At 38.6% G+C, this 15,161-nt stretch overlaps 1 protein-coding gene across 4 annotated transcripts; it reads left to right on the forward strand.

Moving 5' to 3' along the window:
- Positions 1-231: 231 nt before the first annotated feature.
- Positions 232-13,034, forward strand: LOC307269102 (uncharacterized protein). Of its 4 annotated transcripts, none has more exons than XM_080051937.1 (23): positions 232-300; positions 1,233-1,305; positions 1,390-1,455; positions 1,523-1,567; positions 1,679-1,735; positions 1,825-1,890; positions 3,843-3,902; positions 3,992-4,051; positions 4,415-4,474; positions 4,600-4,671; positions 5,877-5,939; positions 6,051-6,128; positions 6,474-6,533; positions 6,660-6,737; positions 7,535-7,606; positions 8,158-8,235; positions 8,377-8,430; positions 8,659-8,682; positions 10,591-10,662; positions 10,768-10,807; positions 10,904-10,949; positions 11,300-11,714; positions 12,102-13,034. In XM_080051937.1, exons 2-23 carry the CDS (start codon positions 1,234-1,236, stop codon positions 12,579-12,581), a joined length of 2,118 nt encoding a protein of 705 aa, XP_079908063.1. In that variant the 5' UTR covers positions 232-300; position 1,233; the 3' UTR covers positions 12,582-13,034. The 4 variants fall into 4 exon arrangements, with proteins under 4 accessions (XP_079908063.1, XP_079908062.1, XP_079908064.1 ...); XM_080051936.1 differs by lacking the exon at positions 232-300 and adding an exon at positions 448-614; XM_080051938.1 differs by lacking the exon at positions 232-300 and adding an exon at positions 448-614 and having other exon boundaries at positions 3,992-4,027.
- Positions 13,035-15,161: the final 2,127 nt, after the last annotated feature.

Below are 15,161 nucleotides of genomic sequence, written 5' to 3' on the forward strand. Positions count from 1 at the left end.
AAATATATACCAGTATAAGATATAAATAAAAAGGGCTCTGTTTGTCCACACCAAGAAAAAAAGAGATGGTAATAATTCAAATACATTTTATTTTTACCAAACAAACTTTAAAAAAAATAAATGTATAAAGCCTATTGCAAACATTTGTGAATACATCAAAGGGTTAACAGAAGCCCTTTAGTGATGCAAGGGATTAGTTATGTTGTTGCTAAAGTGTCCAGCAGCCGAAACTTTATTGGCACCCATACCATGGAACAAAAGTCCCAGAGGAAAGGCCACACCCCAGGGCAGGTAACACAGGTGATTTAAATTGAATTGTATAGCTTTGAGGGTGTTTAGAGCTCCGGCCCATTGTGACTGTACCGTCCATTGTTCGCCTCTGACACTAAAAGTTTCCCTGAAATCAGAGCAGACACCAGTCGAACTGAAGTCGGTAATTTAACACTGAGGTCCGCCTCACTCCTTGCCAAACCAGTTTGACGTCTCTACGAGATGAAGGGGAAGTAGAGGACTTTACTGTACAACTTTTAAAAAGCCGTTTTCCTCTTCTGTTGTTGCTTTGCTACGTCGTTTTTTCCCCTCGTCGTATTGTTTATTGGTATCGCAGCACTGAGGTAGGTACCCTGCTCGTGTCATTGTGTTGTTGCTGCTGTTGTGTTGTCAATCAATCCTTTGTAGTGGCCGCATTACTCGATGGACGTTGTGTTTATGTGACGTCCTTCTGTGTGAAACCGGCACAGGCCAAACCCTGTTCAAAGTTCAGCCTATTTAAAAGGTTCCTTGCATTTTTGATGACTTACACGTTGTAGAAAGCGACTACAATACTCATTAACACTCAATTTGATACATTTCTTCAATTCGGCTAACAATCCTGTTCCCTAAAGCATCACCCTTACTGCCATAAAGTAACTTTTTCTAACTAACTTGCTCTGGTTTCACTCATGGACTTTTCCAATTCATGGGTCGACCTGTGAGTCAAATAAAACGAGAATGACCTATTTTTTCAGTAGGTTGAAGGTTACGTTTCATAAAAGCACACAACTGATACTTGTGACTTTTGTAGGATTACCGGTAGGCCTACACTTCGTGCCTATTTATAGTCGAATATTTGAATGGGATTTCCATGTAACAGCACCGACCTTAGCAGCTGATGACAGCTTGGTTTAAAAACAATTACATCATTGCCTTTGTGGCTGTCAGAATACTAATATTCAAAACTCCTTGTATTTCAGCATGAATATGTTCAGAAGAGATAAAGGCTCAACAGCCCCAACTCCAACCATTCCACCCAGACCCAGCACGGAGGTATAGAGAAAAGGGAGAATGTGGAATATATTTTGTTTGCCTACATTGTTTGTTATATTAATTGAGGCCTTTATTTGTCACCAGGATCGAGACAACCCTCCCGTGCACAGCCCGAACAGGCAGGATGCAGGAGTTGTTGCAGCTTTGGAGGTAAATGGTTCAAACTTGCACGTTAACAGGGTCGTCTCAGTATTCTAAATGTAATTATTTATTAAAGGAAAACAGCAGTGAAGTCACAAGTGAACCTAACACAAAGACCAAGGTAAGGAACAATTCCCACACTTGATATCTACAACGAATGAGGCGCAAGTTCAACAATTTCTGACTGATTTAAATTGTCGTAATTAATCTGTGTGTTTTGGACGAACTTCAGAGGACTGGGGTGATGGGAGTAATGAACAAGGTCAACCCATTTAGGTCAACTTCACAGGTAAAACGGGACAACATCAACCAGTAATTGTTATCATTTTGACAACACAATATAATATTGCAAGGTTAAATTTAGCGATTCTTTTTCAGGCCCCCCCCACAGTCGGCAAAGCTCCTACCTCTGAATCGCTAGAACAGGCAACAGACTCCCAGCAGGTAAGAAAGACTTAAAAATCAAAAATTGTCAGATATGAGTTGACTATTATTATTATTATTATTATTATTATTATTATTATTATCTATTTTATTATTTACTTGCTTTACCCACTGACTATCCGTGTAACCATTTGGAAACAAGTTAGCAGCACATTGGCCATAGAAGGTACAATCATATGCTGTCGTGTTGACACTTAGCCACTTGTTGTCTTAGGGTGTAGTCACACTGGGAAAGTCTGCTAGTTCACTTGCTTTGGTCCAGACCAAATATATAATTGAGATTGTTTTTGTTTGGTGTGGTCGACTTTCACATTGCCCCTTTTGCAAGTGAACCAGCACAACTAAGCAAAACCACACTGGATTTGAGGTCATTCATTCATCAGATAGACATTCTGGGGTGGAGAGAAGCAGGAAGCACAAAGTGAAAACTGCGAAATTGTTAACAATCATGGAGATATAAAGGCTACTGTGATCATGTTTATTTTGGGCCATCAGCAAATAACAACTGTGCGTCATTAAAATCTGTAGGCTAGACTGCGAGTCATTTACGTTGTAGAGAGAGGAAGGGAGGTGGACTACTGCCTGATCTATAGTTTGATATAATATTAAAGTTAAAAATAATAAATAAATAGGCCTACATCCAGCCTATAAATAAAGCAGAAAAACATCAAATTATTGTTGTTTTATATGGTTATAATTTGTAGGCCTATGTCAATGCCACGTTATGTGGCTTGTACCCTACAATGTTAAATGTCATTTTTACTTTATTTTTGCTGCTGGACGTGCGGCTCGCGAGAAGAATAGGCTCAAGCTGACGCACATCAGCTGTGTGTCAGTTTGGCGCAGCTCATCTCCAAACTGACACGGGGATAGTATTGACGGTCCCATTAACATCGGAAGCAAAATAAAAACAGACACTTTATGGAAAGCGCTGTGTGAACCTGTTGGCACTGTGCGGGAGACGCTCCCCTCTCCTTCTTCTGATCACTGAACTCATCAGCATGCTTAGCCTACACGTCCTCTATCAAATTTAATATATATTTTAACCACATCTTCCTAACAATGGCGACAACATCACTTTCCCATAATGTGAAGCTGACGGCGCTCATTTATTATTATTTATTAAAAAAGAAAATAAAGAAAAGGCACAGTGCTTCCTGCATTTGGGCCGGAATGGATTGAGTCCAGCCAAATTCACACCACAAACGAACTGCAGCAGAGTGCGCTTGGAAGCGCACCGAGACCACCTCTTCAGGTGGGTCTCGGAGCGCTTCTTTGGAAGTGCACCTGAGTTTGTTTCAACCGAACTTAACACGGCACGTGTGAATACACCCTTAAGGAGATCCCAAACAATAATTTATTTTATTTATTGACTAACAAATGCATAGTCAGTAGTTGCTGCACATAGTAACCTAAAGTGGTTATTTCAATAGTAATTTAGAAACTTTTTTTATTCAAGCTGTAGTGCACTATGATGGGTTTATGCACTGCGACCAACAATTAACTCTTTGAATAAGTTCCTCTGACCTGCCTGCCGAGTTATTTTATCCATGCCAGGGAGCAGGCTGAATGTTTGTCACATGCAGTTTGTTATGTTTCTCAGATCATAGATGGCTAAAGTGCAAAAGTCTCTAGCCTTGTTTTTGGCAGTTGCCAAACAACTATTAGTGCATATGTGTGCAAAAACAGAAAATATATGTGGTTTAGTGTAAATGAAAGTGTTCCAAGAGTGATGTAGATTTAATCTGGATATGAATCTAAAATAAGTGTAAAAAGGCCCTTCGTCTTTCCAGCTAAGCTACTTGTTTGTGTGAGATTGACTGGCTTCAGTCGGTGTCACATTATATTCCTTTTATTACATCTATAATGTAAAAGAACAGTATCACATGACTTGAACTGGAAATTCTTAGTTTTAAGAGATGTTATGAGCTATTTGAAAACTTGTATTTCAGAACCCTGGTATGCTGAAAGGGGTCATGCAGAAAGTCAACCCATTCAAGTCCACCTCCCAGGTAACCACAGCATTGCTCACATGTTACAATGGTAATGGAGGATCTGTGTCAGACAATAAGGCGTCCACTGAGCTGGTTTTCTCACGCAGGTCTCTAAAGCCCCGTCTTCAGAGTCACTGGAACAAGTAAGGGTTTCAGACACCAATCAGGTGGGTAAGATGTTGATGATCATTTGAGAGGATCTCCCTTATCCAGTGTCAACTTCATGTAGTTTTACTTGGTATAAAAGCTTTACAAACTTTAGTGTATATTGCCTATTAATCAGGATTTTCTGGGTTATTAATTCCTTAATGTTAAACACAAATTCCATGTTATGTTTAGATGGGCATTTCTAAAGTAGGGAATACTTTAAGGTCATTCAAAAAGAGCAGCAACTGATTGGTGCTATCAAAAAATGTATTGAATAATTGTAAAGGACATTGGGGGGAAAAAGATGGAGTGGTAAATTTGTCCCTATTATCTACAGCTTGTGTATGTGGGCTACTTTTAATGGAGCTTTTGTTGTGTTTCAGAACCCTGGTATGTTGAAAGGGGTGATGCAGAAAGTCAACCCGTTCAAGCCGTCTACACAGGTATCTTAACTATTTCAATAGCTTAAAATAAAGGAATTAAAGTTTACACAGTAGTGACAAAAATTGGTTGTTTTATTTGACCATCTCGTTTTTTTTCCTCTACCTAACCATCATCTTGACTGCAGGTGCCAAAAAGCGATCTTCCAAATGATTCTACAGACCCTCCAGAGAAGGAAAAAGAACTTCAAGGGAAAGAGGTAAACATGCCCATTTCCACTGTACACGGGCCATGAATCCAGGGCCGCTGCTAAGCTTTTGGAGGCCCTAAGCATAATTGGTCATATGCTTAGGGCATATGACCAATTATGCCCCCCCCCCCCCCAAACACACACACGGGATGCAGACGAGTTTGCTTTTTTACAAATCGAGTTCATTTGTAACGAGGAGTACTCGAGTAATCGAGCGATTATTCGCGCCCATCCCTATAGAGACAGTGCATGAAATAGGCCACGCCCATCGTGGGGTAAACATTGAACGTTCCATTCACTTTGTATTGAAGGAGACCTGTCTTCTGCAAACAAACTTAATTAAAACTTAATCAAACATCCATTTAACAAAACAACGTAACTTTCTTGAAAGCCACGACTCTTGTCTGTCTATACGAGCTGTTTTTGTGAAAAATAATTGAGTAATTTTCAATATTGAGGTGTTTTTGTCCGGTCGGACCCATCGTGGGGGAAACCGTTGAACACCATTCCATTCACTTTGTATTGAAGGAGACCTGTCTTCTGCAAACAAACGTAATTAACACTTATTCAAACATCCATTTAACAAAAAAACTTTACTTTCTTTAAAGCCACAACTCTTGTCTGTCCATACGAGCTGTTTTTGTGAAAAATTATTGAGTAATTTTCAATATTGAAGTGTTTTTTCCCGTCCGACCTGGCGAGGATGGAGTATACGTGAGGGTTAGCCTAAAGCAGAAGGCTAACATTAGCATACATTAGTTAAGAGTTTAGTCTCGATATTGAAAATTACTCAATAATTTTTCACCAAAACGGCTCGTATAGACAGACAAGAGTCGTGGCTTTAAAGAAAGTAACGTGTATTTGTGAAAGGCATGTCGTATTACGTTTTTATTAAGTTTGTTTGCCGAATATGGGTGTCATTCAATATAAAGTGAATGGAGCGCTGTGTATTGTTTTCCCCCACGATGGGCATGGCCTCCGATTATGACGCGTTCCACACTGTCTCTATACTAGGCAACCTGTTGACGAATTATTTTCAGCAACCTTAATTTTGGGACCCCCCCAGAACATCTGTCTTTCCTTTTGTAATAAAAGGCCCGCCAGGTACTTGGTGCCCTACGCGCCCTGCATATGGGGAGCAGTGGGCCTGCATGGATCTAAAAGTCTCGCTGACTTGCAGCATGTTAAGTTGTCCAATGAATGTGTTTATTTAGAATCCAGGGGGGATCGCAGGAATGATGCAGAAAGTCAACCCATTCAAATCTTCGCAACCAAAGGTACCAGTTTAGTCCTAAAGATGACACTAAAGGGGTTAATTCCTATTGATGTTGCTTGCAAGCCCCCTTCTTTACATCCTACGTTCTTTGCCTTGCATTTTGTCTTTCCAGGACACCCGGTCTCTCCACAGTGACACCTCCTCCAGTAATGGAAGCTTAGCAGACAATAACAACTTGCCAGAGAAGCAGGTAGATCAAAAGCTGATCCCATTTATTCAGCCTGTTCTTTTTAACTGATCGTGTAGGTGTTGGGCAAAATACAATTAACATTTTAACTCTATGCATCTAATCTACCTTATTTGGAGTAGGGCAACCCTTAGCCTTTGGTTTGAACCGAACATAAGCAGTAATGTTTGCTCTATTTATGTCAGTCAGTAAGAAAAGTGTGCATGGTCATCTACTACCACTAGATGGCGCCACTGTATTATTTACTGTTTTTGTGAGATTGTTTAGCTTCTGCTGTATCATAGATAACAATGGGATGATTACGTTTCTTAATTCTTTACCCTATTACTGTATTTGTTTTAATTTTAGAACCCTGGCAGGTTCAAAGGGATGATGCAGAAAGTAAACCCATTTAGGTCCTACACACAGGTAGGCTACTGTGTCAAGATACATCTCCACATTGTCCAATTACATGTCATTTTAATGGTATCCAAAGTCTTATTACACAAACCTGACTTAAGGGAGTTTTATTTGTATTACATTTTTTTTACACAGATGCCAGACAAGGAATGTCTGACAGACTCTGCGGTTCCTGATCCAGGTTCCTCATTCAGGACACAGCTAGATTTTAAGGTATTTTAAGTAATGGAAATCCAGATTTTAATAAGTAAAAAAAAATAATTGGTGGTGGTATTATTGCATTATTCAACTGATAGAGAAATACTCTACTGAGTGTCATACTGACTTCATACCGGCAGCTTTCGCTGTAGTTTCACCATTTCCTGGTGTGTCCCTTTCAAAATAAAACTTCCAACAAGCTAAAATGTGGCAAAAAAAAGGCAATGGGGCGCACGGATTACTGTCCAGACTCGATATTAGACTCTATATAAATTATATGCATCATAAATGACATGAAAGAACTTAATTTTTAATGGGAATTATCTATGAAATCTCTATGTAGAGACAGGGCTTTTAAAAGCAGCGCTGCAGCAGCAGTTGAGACAATGTGCGTGTCCTAAAAAAGCGCGAGAGAGGCAGCAGTAAGGTAAGGCGACGTGCTCCAGAGGTAGACGCAGGATGTGTGAGGAGGCCGTAAGAGAGCATGATCCATATGGGTGTGGCCCTTCAGGTCACAAGTTTTGATAGTGTGCACCTGGTGTAATTAATTCAAATTTGTAACAGATAAATTACCATAGGCCTCACGGCATTGATAATTAAAGACTCTAAAAGGATTTCACTGAGTGTGCAGTACTTTCCCTCAATGTTTGGATCTTGCTGTCAGTACGAGCACTAAAGACTGGTGTCTAAAATAGCTGTGAGATGGCCGCAAAAATACTTTGGGAGCATTGTTTGAATGAGGGAATCTGTTTCTTATACATCTTAGTACCCTTAATCTTTACTTTGTTTTTGTCTCACTTATTTCTTATCAGGAAACCAAATCGCTTCACAGTGAGCACTCCACAAGTTCTGAAAGCTTGGATGACAGCACCATTGAGAGACATGTAAAACATTGAATACACCTCCTCACTGTCTGATGGACTTGTCTGTAAAATGCTGTTTATGACTTCCCCCATGCCCCCAGCCCAATTTCTTAAAATAATCAAAATGAAAGTTAAAATCTAAATAAACCAACGTGATCTCTGGCTGGTACATCTCAAACGGCTGAATCGTTGTACATTGTTTTCCGTTTTACGGCCGACTCAATTGACTCATCATAGTCGGAAGTAACAATGGAAAAAATGCTGTTTAGCCAGAAAACTGAAAAGCATCCGGATGGAAGGAGCACACAACGTGCAAACAAAAGTGTGATATGAGCCAACAGTTCTAAGGAAGGGCGAGCCAGAGTATCATCTGTCATTTCACATTTAAAGATGTTTGCTAATAAACAAACGAAAGTAAACAAAATGTATAATGGGCTCATTGTGGCCATCTTTGAGCCATTAGGAACAATTATTAAAACTTAATACATGTTATTTCCCAATATAAATAAATTACATTACATAATTCAGTGTCCACATAAAGTAAAGTAACTTATCCCTCCACCGCCCCGCAGTCTATCTGGTACACTGATGCAGACACCAGCTGTGAGGTGAAAAGCAAGCCAACTGAGGCACCCAAGAAAAGAACAATGGTAGGCAACATTATGTGAAGTAGCGCGCTACTAAAAGCTATCCTTATATACTCTATTTTGGTCAATGTGAATCTGAAGCTCTTTTACTAAGGGAGTTGAAAAGTTTTGAGAGTAATGTTTTTGTTTCCTTTTTTTTTTTAGACTTTCAGAATAAAGAGAATTCTGCCAAGTGCATTGTTTGGGTCCGGAACAAAGGTATCAGTAAACACTCATCATTATACTGCTAAATAAATGTTATATTTGTTCTCCTTTAATTCCCTTGTGGTATTGCTTAAGAAAAGAAGAAACATCACAGAGCAAAATTGCACTATGGAATATTTAACTTTCATAAGCGGTTATGTTGTTTAAAATGTTTAATGTTTTATCTATTACAATCTATAAAGTGCAGTGTCTTTCAATGTTTAAACATTTCTATTTTTCTAGGACTCAGTAGCAGCACCACCCCAGGTGAGTAGGCAAGGCAACTTTATGTGTTAAAGGCCTAATTCACCGGTTGGAATATGAAGGTGTATTGAACTCGGAGATCCTATTTAGTATAAATGTGCAAAAAAAATGAAATCGGATCATCTTAGCCTGAGAAAAGGCATAAAGAGTGTTTTATGGTCTCACTGTCTAACCCTACAGTTTCCTTCTTGTGACATCACAGTAAGGGTTAGGATTAACAGGACAGCTGGGCCAAGGGAAGACTAAGGGAAGAAAAACCTCATTTATTATATTATAATAGTTATTTTATAATGATAGAACGCTGTTTCCGTATGGGTGAAGTATTCCTTTAAAGGTGCAGTGTGTAATATGACATCATCAAGAAAGTTCTACAAAGTTCTAGAATGCAACACTCCCTGGGTAACCCCAACCCTTTCGAATAATAACAGAAGCTACAGTGGCCTTCAAGGACAAGAACAATTCTAAATTTTAAACAATGCACCTGATGACATTCCAACTATGACACTTTCAAGATGGCGGCACTAGGCCTTGGTCCAAAATATGCAGAAATATGGACTTATATGAGACCCTTTCTAAGGGAAAAAATAATAATAATAAAAAACAAATCAGCTATTATGCACTAAATTAAATGTACTTATGGATATTATAATTACTTTCTACAAAATCTGCTAGGAAATAAAACCCCAAATTCTACACACTGCAGGTTTAAAGGTTCAGTAAGCGTAATGGTCAGTTTAGCTAACTTCCTGTCACTGACTGCAGTTAGCAGTCCCCTCCCTCGTCACCACATTAATGCACTGCGGTCTTCAAGCAGCGAGTTAGCATCATCTCAGATAAGTAAGAGTGATAAAACATGATTTAAAAACCATCAAAACAGAAATTGGGAAGGATTTTTACCTCCTCAAGAAAAGTTATTTGTCGATTACATGCAGAGCGGGTGACTGAGAGATTGGCTTTATGAAACACGCACACTATGTAAGTGATCACTGTATGAATATAGGGCGATTTAACATAAATAAATCGCTTACTTCATCTTTAAACACCATCCAAACAGATAATTGAATCCTTTACATAAATAGCAATTTTAACACATTAAAATGAAATGAAACCAACCAAATTAAATAAATACAGTTTAAGTGCAGTAAACACAGGGAGTAAAAAAAAAATAACTAAAGGCTGAAGACCACTGTCTTTCCCACAGTGCAAATTGCGATTGGCTCTTGTTCACATGTACTCGCATGAAAATCCCTCTGCAGTAGTAATATGAAACCATGCAAACGAACAGAACATACACAACCCGAGATGGCTGCTCAAATAAACCAGGCAGGCTCATATTTTTACAAAAGGATGTGTGGTTAGAGGATAGCTTTTAATTTGATGGTTCTCTATTGAAGAGCAAGTCCTTTTTATTGATCTTTTATATTTGTCTTATCTTAACCTCTTCATAACGTAACAGCTTGTTGTTTCTCAGGTGAATTTCATTAATCCTTTTGTCCACTTCACTCTTTATTTTCTGTTGGAAAGCACACCTCTTTATGAAATGTCAACTCTGAGAAATTACATGCCAAAGCGCAATGGGAAATTAAATGAAGCGTGCTTTGCGTGCAATTCAGTGAACAGTGAATATGCATTACACAAAGTGGGTATATCAGACTAACTGAGGACTACCCTTTTATGTGTTAGCTTACATTCAAGTCAGTCAGTGTTCAGAAGGCCTATTTCCACAGGTAAGTGGTTAGGTAGGTAAGGCCTAATTCCACATTCAAGTGTAAAGAGCCTTTTGCTTTAAGGCCAGTATGCTTCTTGTTGCTTGACGCTTTTAAGTTTTACACATTTTATGGCAACCAGTAGGATTTTATGATTGTGATACTTGAATAGTGAAAGAGTTGTGTGATATTTCTGCGTTTTTAGGAAGTTGTGGAAGTTCAGACGCTTGAGATTGCTGAAGTGCCCAGTGAAGGAACAGTCCTGGACCCTCTAGATGTAAGCTTATTTTTTGTCTAAAAATACTACATCACATGATTTGTCATTTTAATTAACCTTTACAAACAGAATTATTCCAATAAGTTTACAATTGTTCACTTCCAGGATGAGGAGGGCCTTTTAGCGTGGTGGAAAACAGTAGAGGGTATGCTTGAAATTGACATTTATTTTTTTCTTTCGTTGGAGATGCTGTTTTTGCAGTTGGAACTTAGCAGTTGACATTGTTTCTTCTGTGTGTTAGGCTGGGATGAGTGGAATGAGGCAAACAAGGATGATGAAGCTGAAGAGTAAGGAACACATTTAGGCCAACTTAAGTTATCAATTTTCTTGTGTACATGTTTTCCAAGGCTTTTGAATAGCACCACCTAATAACAGGGAAAAAGCTAATGCCTTTAAAAAAACAAAAACACTTTTAAAGCTGTATCATATTACTATTACAGTAATGTCAACATACTTTTTTTTTAAATGTACTTTAGCATTTAGTTTGACATGTCCAAACAAAACAACTTTAGCAACATATTGCTGCGTACTCGTATGTAACGCATAAATGTTATTCGGTTGAAATTCTGTTTTTTTTTTTTTTTTACTGAAAAAGTTGCCTTTCTTCCATAACATTATTCTTGTTTCCTTGTATCAGTGCGGTGGAACAAGCTGCCGACCGTGTCTTCATGGCGGCTCGTCTTTTTGTCCGTTTCTTCAACCAGCGTGGTGCGTTACTCCAGCAGCGTATCCTGGAGCTGCTCGGGCTTGCTGATTCAGCCGATCTTTTCCATAAGAAAACGGTCACCGCCAGTATCGGTGGTGGGGTGGCCAGTGTTGCAGGGTCTGTCACTACTATCACAGGCCTCATTCTGGCACCCTTCACATTGGGAACATCGCTGATCGTCACAGCTGTGGGCATCGGTATAGCTACAGCGGGTGGGGTGGCATCAGCTTCGGCCAACATCACCGACACAGTCCATTCAAAGACGGATCGGAAGAAGGTGGAGAAGATAATCCAAGACTACGAGGAGGAGATGAAGGATATCAAGGAGTGCATGAACTTTTTGCAGGTAAGTGGTGACAGGTTTTCAGCAAGTTTGTGTCAGTCGGATGTAGAGCTTGAAAATCCATCCTTTTGAGCATTTGACTCATGTTAGTTAGGCATGAATTATCACTCAAGGAGTCACAAATAATCAAAGTCAGCATATTGATACATTTCATTTTGGCAACTGGAACTTTTTTCAGTTATTTTCCAATGATTAATACGCAGGCCAGTTTTTCATGCCAACCAACTCTTAAGCAGCATTTTGAAAAAATTAACATTAGTCCATTGATGCTAAAGATTTGCAGGAAAACAAGGTTAAGACATTTTATTTATTTTAACACCTATTTGAAATTCCAAATCAAAAGATATTGGCATTCGGCAAAATTTCCTATCCTATATTTACCTTTTACAGGAAGGGATGGAGGCGCTTCAGACGTGGAACTTTGATGAGTACGCGGAGAGCATCTCAAAGAAGCACCTCAACCAAAACGTCAAACATGTATTGAAGGAGGGCGGCCGAGCCGGCAAGGCTCTCGTTATCAACACTGAAAGCCTGATCAGTACTGTTCAGGTCCTGGGTGTTGCTGGGAGTGCTGCAAAAGCCGTCCAGGTGATGAGCATCACCACTGGAGTAATGTCGGGTCTCTTCCTGGCTCTCGATGTCTTTTTCCTGGCGAAGGATTCCATCGAGCTCAAAAAGGGCGCAAAGACAGAGTTTGCTACAAAGATCAGGGAAGTTTGTAAGGACCTGCAGGAGGGGCTGCTGGAGCTGAACAAAATCAAAGAGCAGCTGCAGTTAACCATCGATGGGATAGAGGTGGAAGTAGAGGAAGAAGAGGATGAAGAGATGTTGAAGGCTGATCTGAAGAAACTTATCGAACTTGAAGAATGAAGGACATTTGTTAGAAACTAAGCCAAAGCCTTACTGTCTTAATCATACCAAAAGAAACTAGTGTCAATTCAAAAACTTAGATTTAGCATATATGGCATTGTGGTTTTGGTAGTTTTTACAATCACTCATAACTGTTATTGTTTCTTCCAGAGCTTTTTAGTTTTTAAATATTTTATCTATTTAAATTTATTTAAAGTAGTATTTTCAATGATTTACTAAAACTTGCAGTATTGTCAAATTAATGTAATTTATATACAATAAAAGGGGTTTCCTGTAAATGTCTCTCGTATGACACTACTTTTTTTTTTCCTTGCCATGGATTCAGAAGTGGGTGAGGCGTGATCACCTTGTGATCGGAGCGTGATGCACGCGTGAAGGACATAATTGTTGACAACCCTGCCTGTCCAGCTTTCAAAGCCTCTTTTCATGAATTCCTGTTTATCACACCATGTAAGAGGCTGTTTACAACCAAAAACGAAAAGTAAAAGTAAGTCAATTATTTACACAATGTATGAGCTACACAGCAACCGTGGAAAAAAACTAAATACTTTTTTTTTTTAAAGCATTGCCAATATTTACGTGATTTTTCTGAATGAGGAAGTATATCAAGAGTTACTCATTCCACCTTCCCATGAGCTAAACAAACTAAAAATAAAATATTGAGCAACTCCAACAAAAGGTAAGAGATAATAGGCTGGTGGTTGCTTTGGCAAACAACTTTCCCACAGCAGTGGCTGAAGTGTTTTGACAGGACACATTTCTTAAGCCTATCTCATATAATCAAATGCCTATGCATGCATTGAACTGGTTTGTGGTCTTGGTTATTTGATCCTGATGACCTTACCAGCTGCAAAGCACAACATTTCTAATGCGATTCAGTGATTAGTTGGTCAAAATCCACGCTCCTCATTCAGTTCAACTAAACTTAATTAAACTAAGCCTCATTAGCTAAATCCAATGAGGCTTTAGCTATCGGAGTGGGACAAGACAATTTAAAGGTGAAGAATTGTGTGCGCGCTGAAAAATAAAGCCTAGGCTGTCACACTGGATTTTTTTTTTCAGCGTACACACTACTTACAGGTAGTGGATCGTGATGCACTCTGATTTTGACAAGAAAAAAATCTCCAGAAACTTTAGAATTATTTATGTACAACATACCCAGTATTTGCATTGAAATTGCTTTTAAAAGGCATTTGTTAGCGGGCAGTATGAGCAGGTAGAACAATTATAGCAAACAATAAACCTTTGATGTAGATATGGGTGTGTAAGTATTGTATTATGATAGGCTTAGAAAAAAAGGATTCATGTGAATGTCATTCTTTCTTATATTTACTTTTAAGGAGTACTTCCTTGCCCTCTAAGTCGGGTACTACAAAAACACTACATAGAAAACAATAGATGCACTATAGTTGAAACTGTGGAAACAAGACTTTCTATTAAAAGAAAAAAAAAAAACTTGTGCCAGCACACAACCGGAATTTGAAGTATTCTGTTAACATACTGACACACTGATGAATGGTTTTACCATGTGTGTACACATTTCAATGGGATGAGAGGTCATTTACGTCAAGAAGTGGCAACAGCGTCACAAAGTTCTTAAAATACAGAAAAGAATGTGAATTGATGTCCTTTTCCAAGGAAGAATTATGTTAAGCCCTGAGAACAGTGAAGCTTGTTGGGTATTTAATTGCCTGTAATATGTACAAAACAATACAGGGGTTCCTATCAGATAACAAACTCAAAAAGTAAAGTTTTAGTGTTTTATCTTTTACTGATACATTCCATGTACTCAGTACATAGTGTGTGTACATAATCTAATATAAACATTCTTTACGATACGTATCTACTCTTGAACACACATACATTGTTACTGAAAATAAAGAATAGTTCTAAGTGTTATTTCATTAAAAGTTCAAAGTGCTTTCAAGACAAACTGTTGACAAATTGTGTGTGTCTGTTTCAGCACTGCAAATACACACACGGGAACACACGGCTTCAGTCAAGGCACAGCGGTGCAGTGAAAGATAACCTGAAGATTAACTTTACCCGGATTGACTTGAACTACATTCGTAGTTACTGTAAATCAGGGGGCCAAATTTTCACCTGTAAAAAGCCAAAACTTTTTCAATACACCTGTTCAACCAGCTAATTGTTAAAAAGCAATGCATAGCTAGTTACACTGTCAATTTGCTTAAAAAGTGCATTTCTTAAACACTAATACGCCTGTGACCAGTTTTGAACGTATTGTTTACGGATGTAAGAGAGATACCTTAGCTTTGTTTTTATTCCTTAGTTAAAAAAATAGTTTCCTTTAAAAAAAAATAACTTAACTCAGTTCAAATCAGCATACTATCAGACAAATCATTTAGACTCATTCAGTTGGCAAAGTTTCTGGTGTGTGTGTGTGATTATCTGCTACTCTTCAGCCTTCAGCATATATCTACATCATCTGCAAAGTATCTCAAATGTTTCAGATTTAAGATACTGTACTCTAGTGTGAAGTATGCATATACACTCACCAGCCACTTTGTTAGGTACACCAGTTCAATTGCTTGTAAAAACAAACAAAAAAATCAGACA

The sequence above is a fragment of the Ammodytes marinus genome, assembly GCF_949987685.1.
Source record: "Ammodytes marinus genome assembly, chromosome: 23".
Classification (NCBI taxonomy): Eukaryota; Metazoa; Chordata; class Actinopteri; order Uranoscopiformes; family Ammodytidae; genus Ammodytes; species Ammodytes marinus.

Coding starts and splice junctions, on each gene's coding strand:
- LOC307269102 (XM_080051937.1), top strand. CDS start 1,234: ATGAATATGTTCAGAAGAGATAAAGGCTCAACAGCCCCAACTCCAACC. Junction 4,475..4,599: donor CGTTCAAGCCGTCTACACAG/GTATCTTAACTA, acceptor TCTTGACTGCAG/GTGCCAAAAAGCGATCTTCC. Junction 8,431..8,658: donor TGTTTGGGTCCGGAACAAAG/GTATCAGTAAAC, acceptor CTATTTTTCTAG/GACTCAGTAGCAGCACCACC.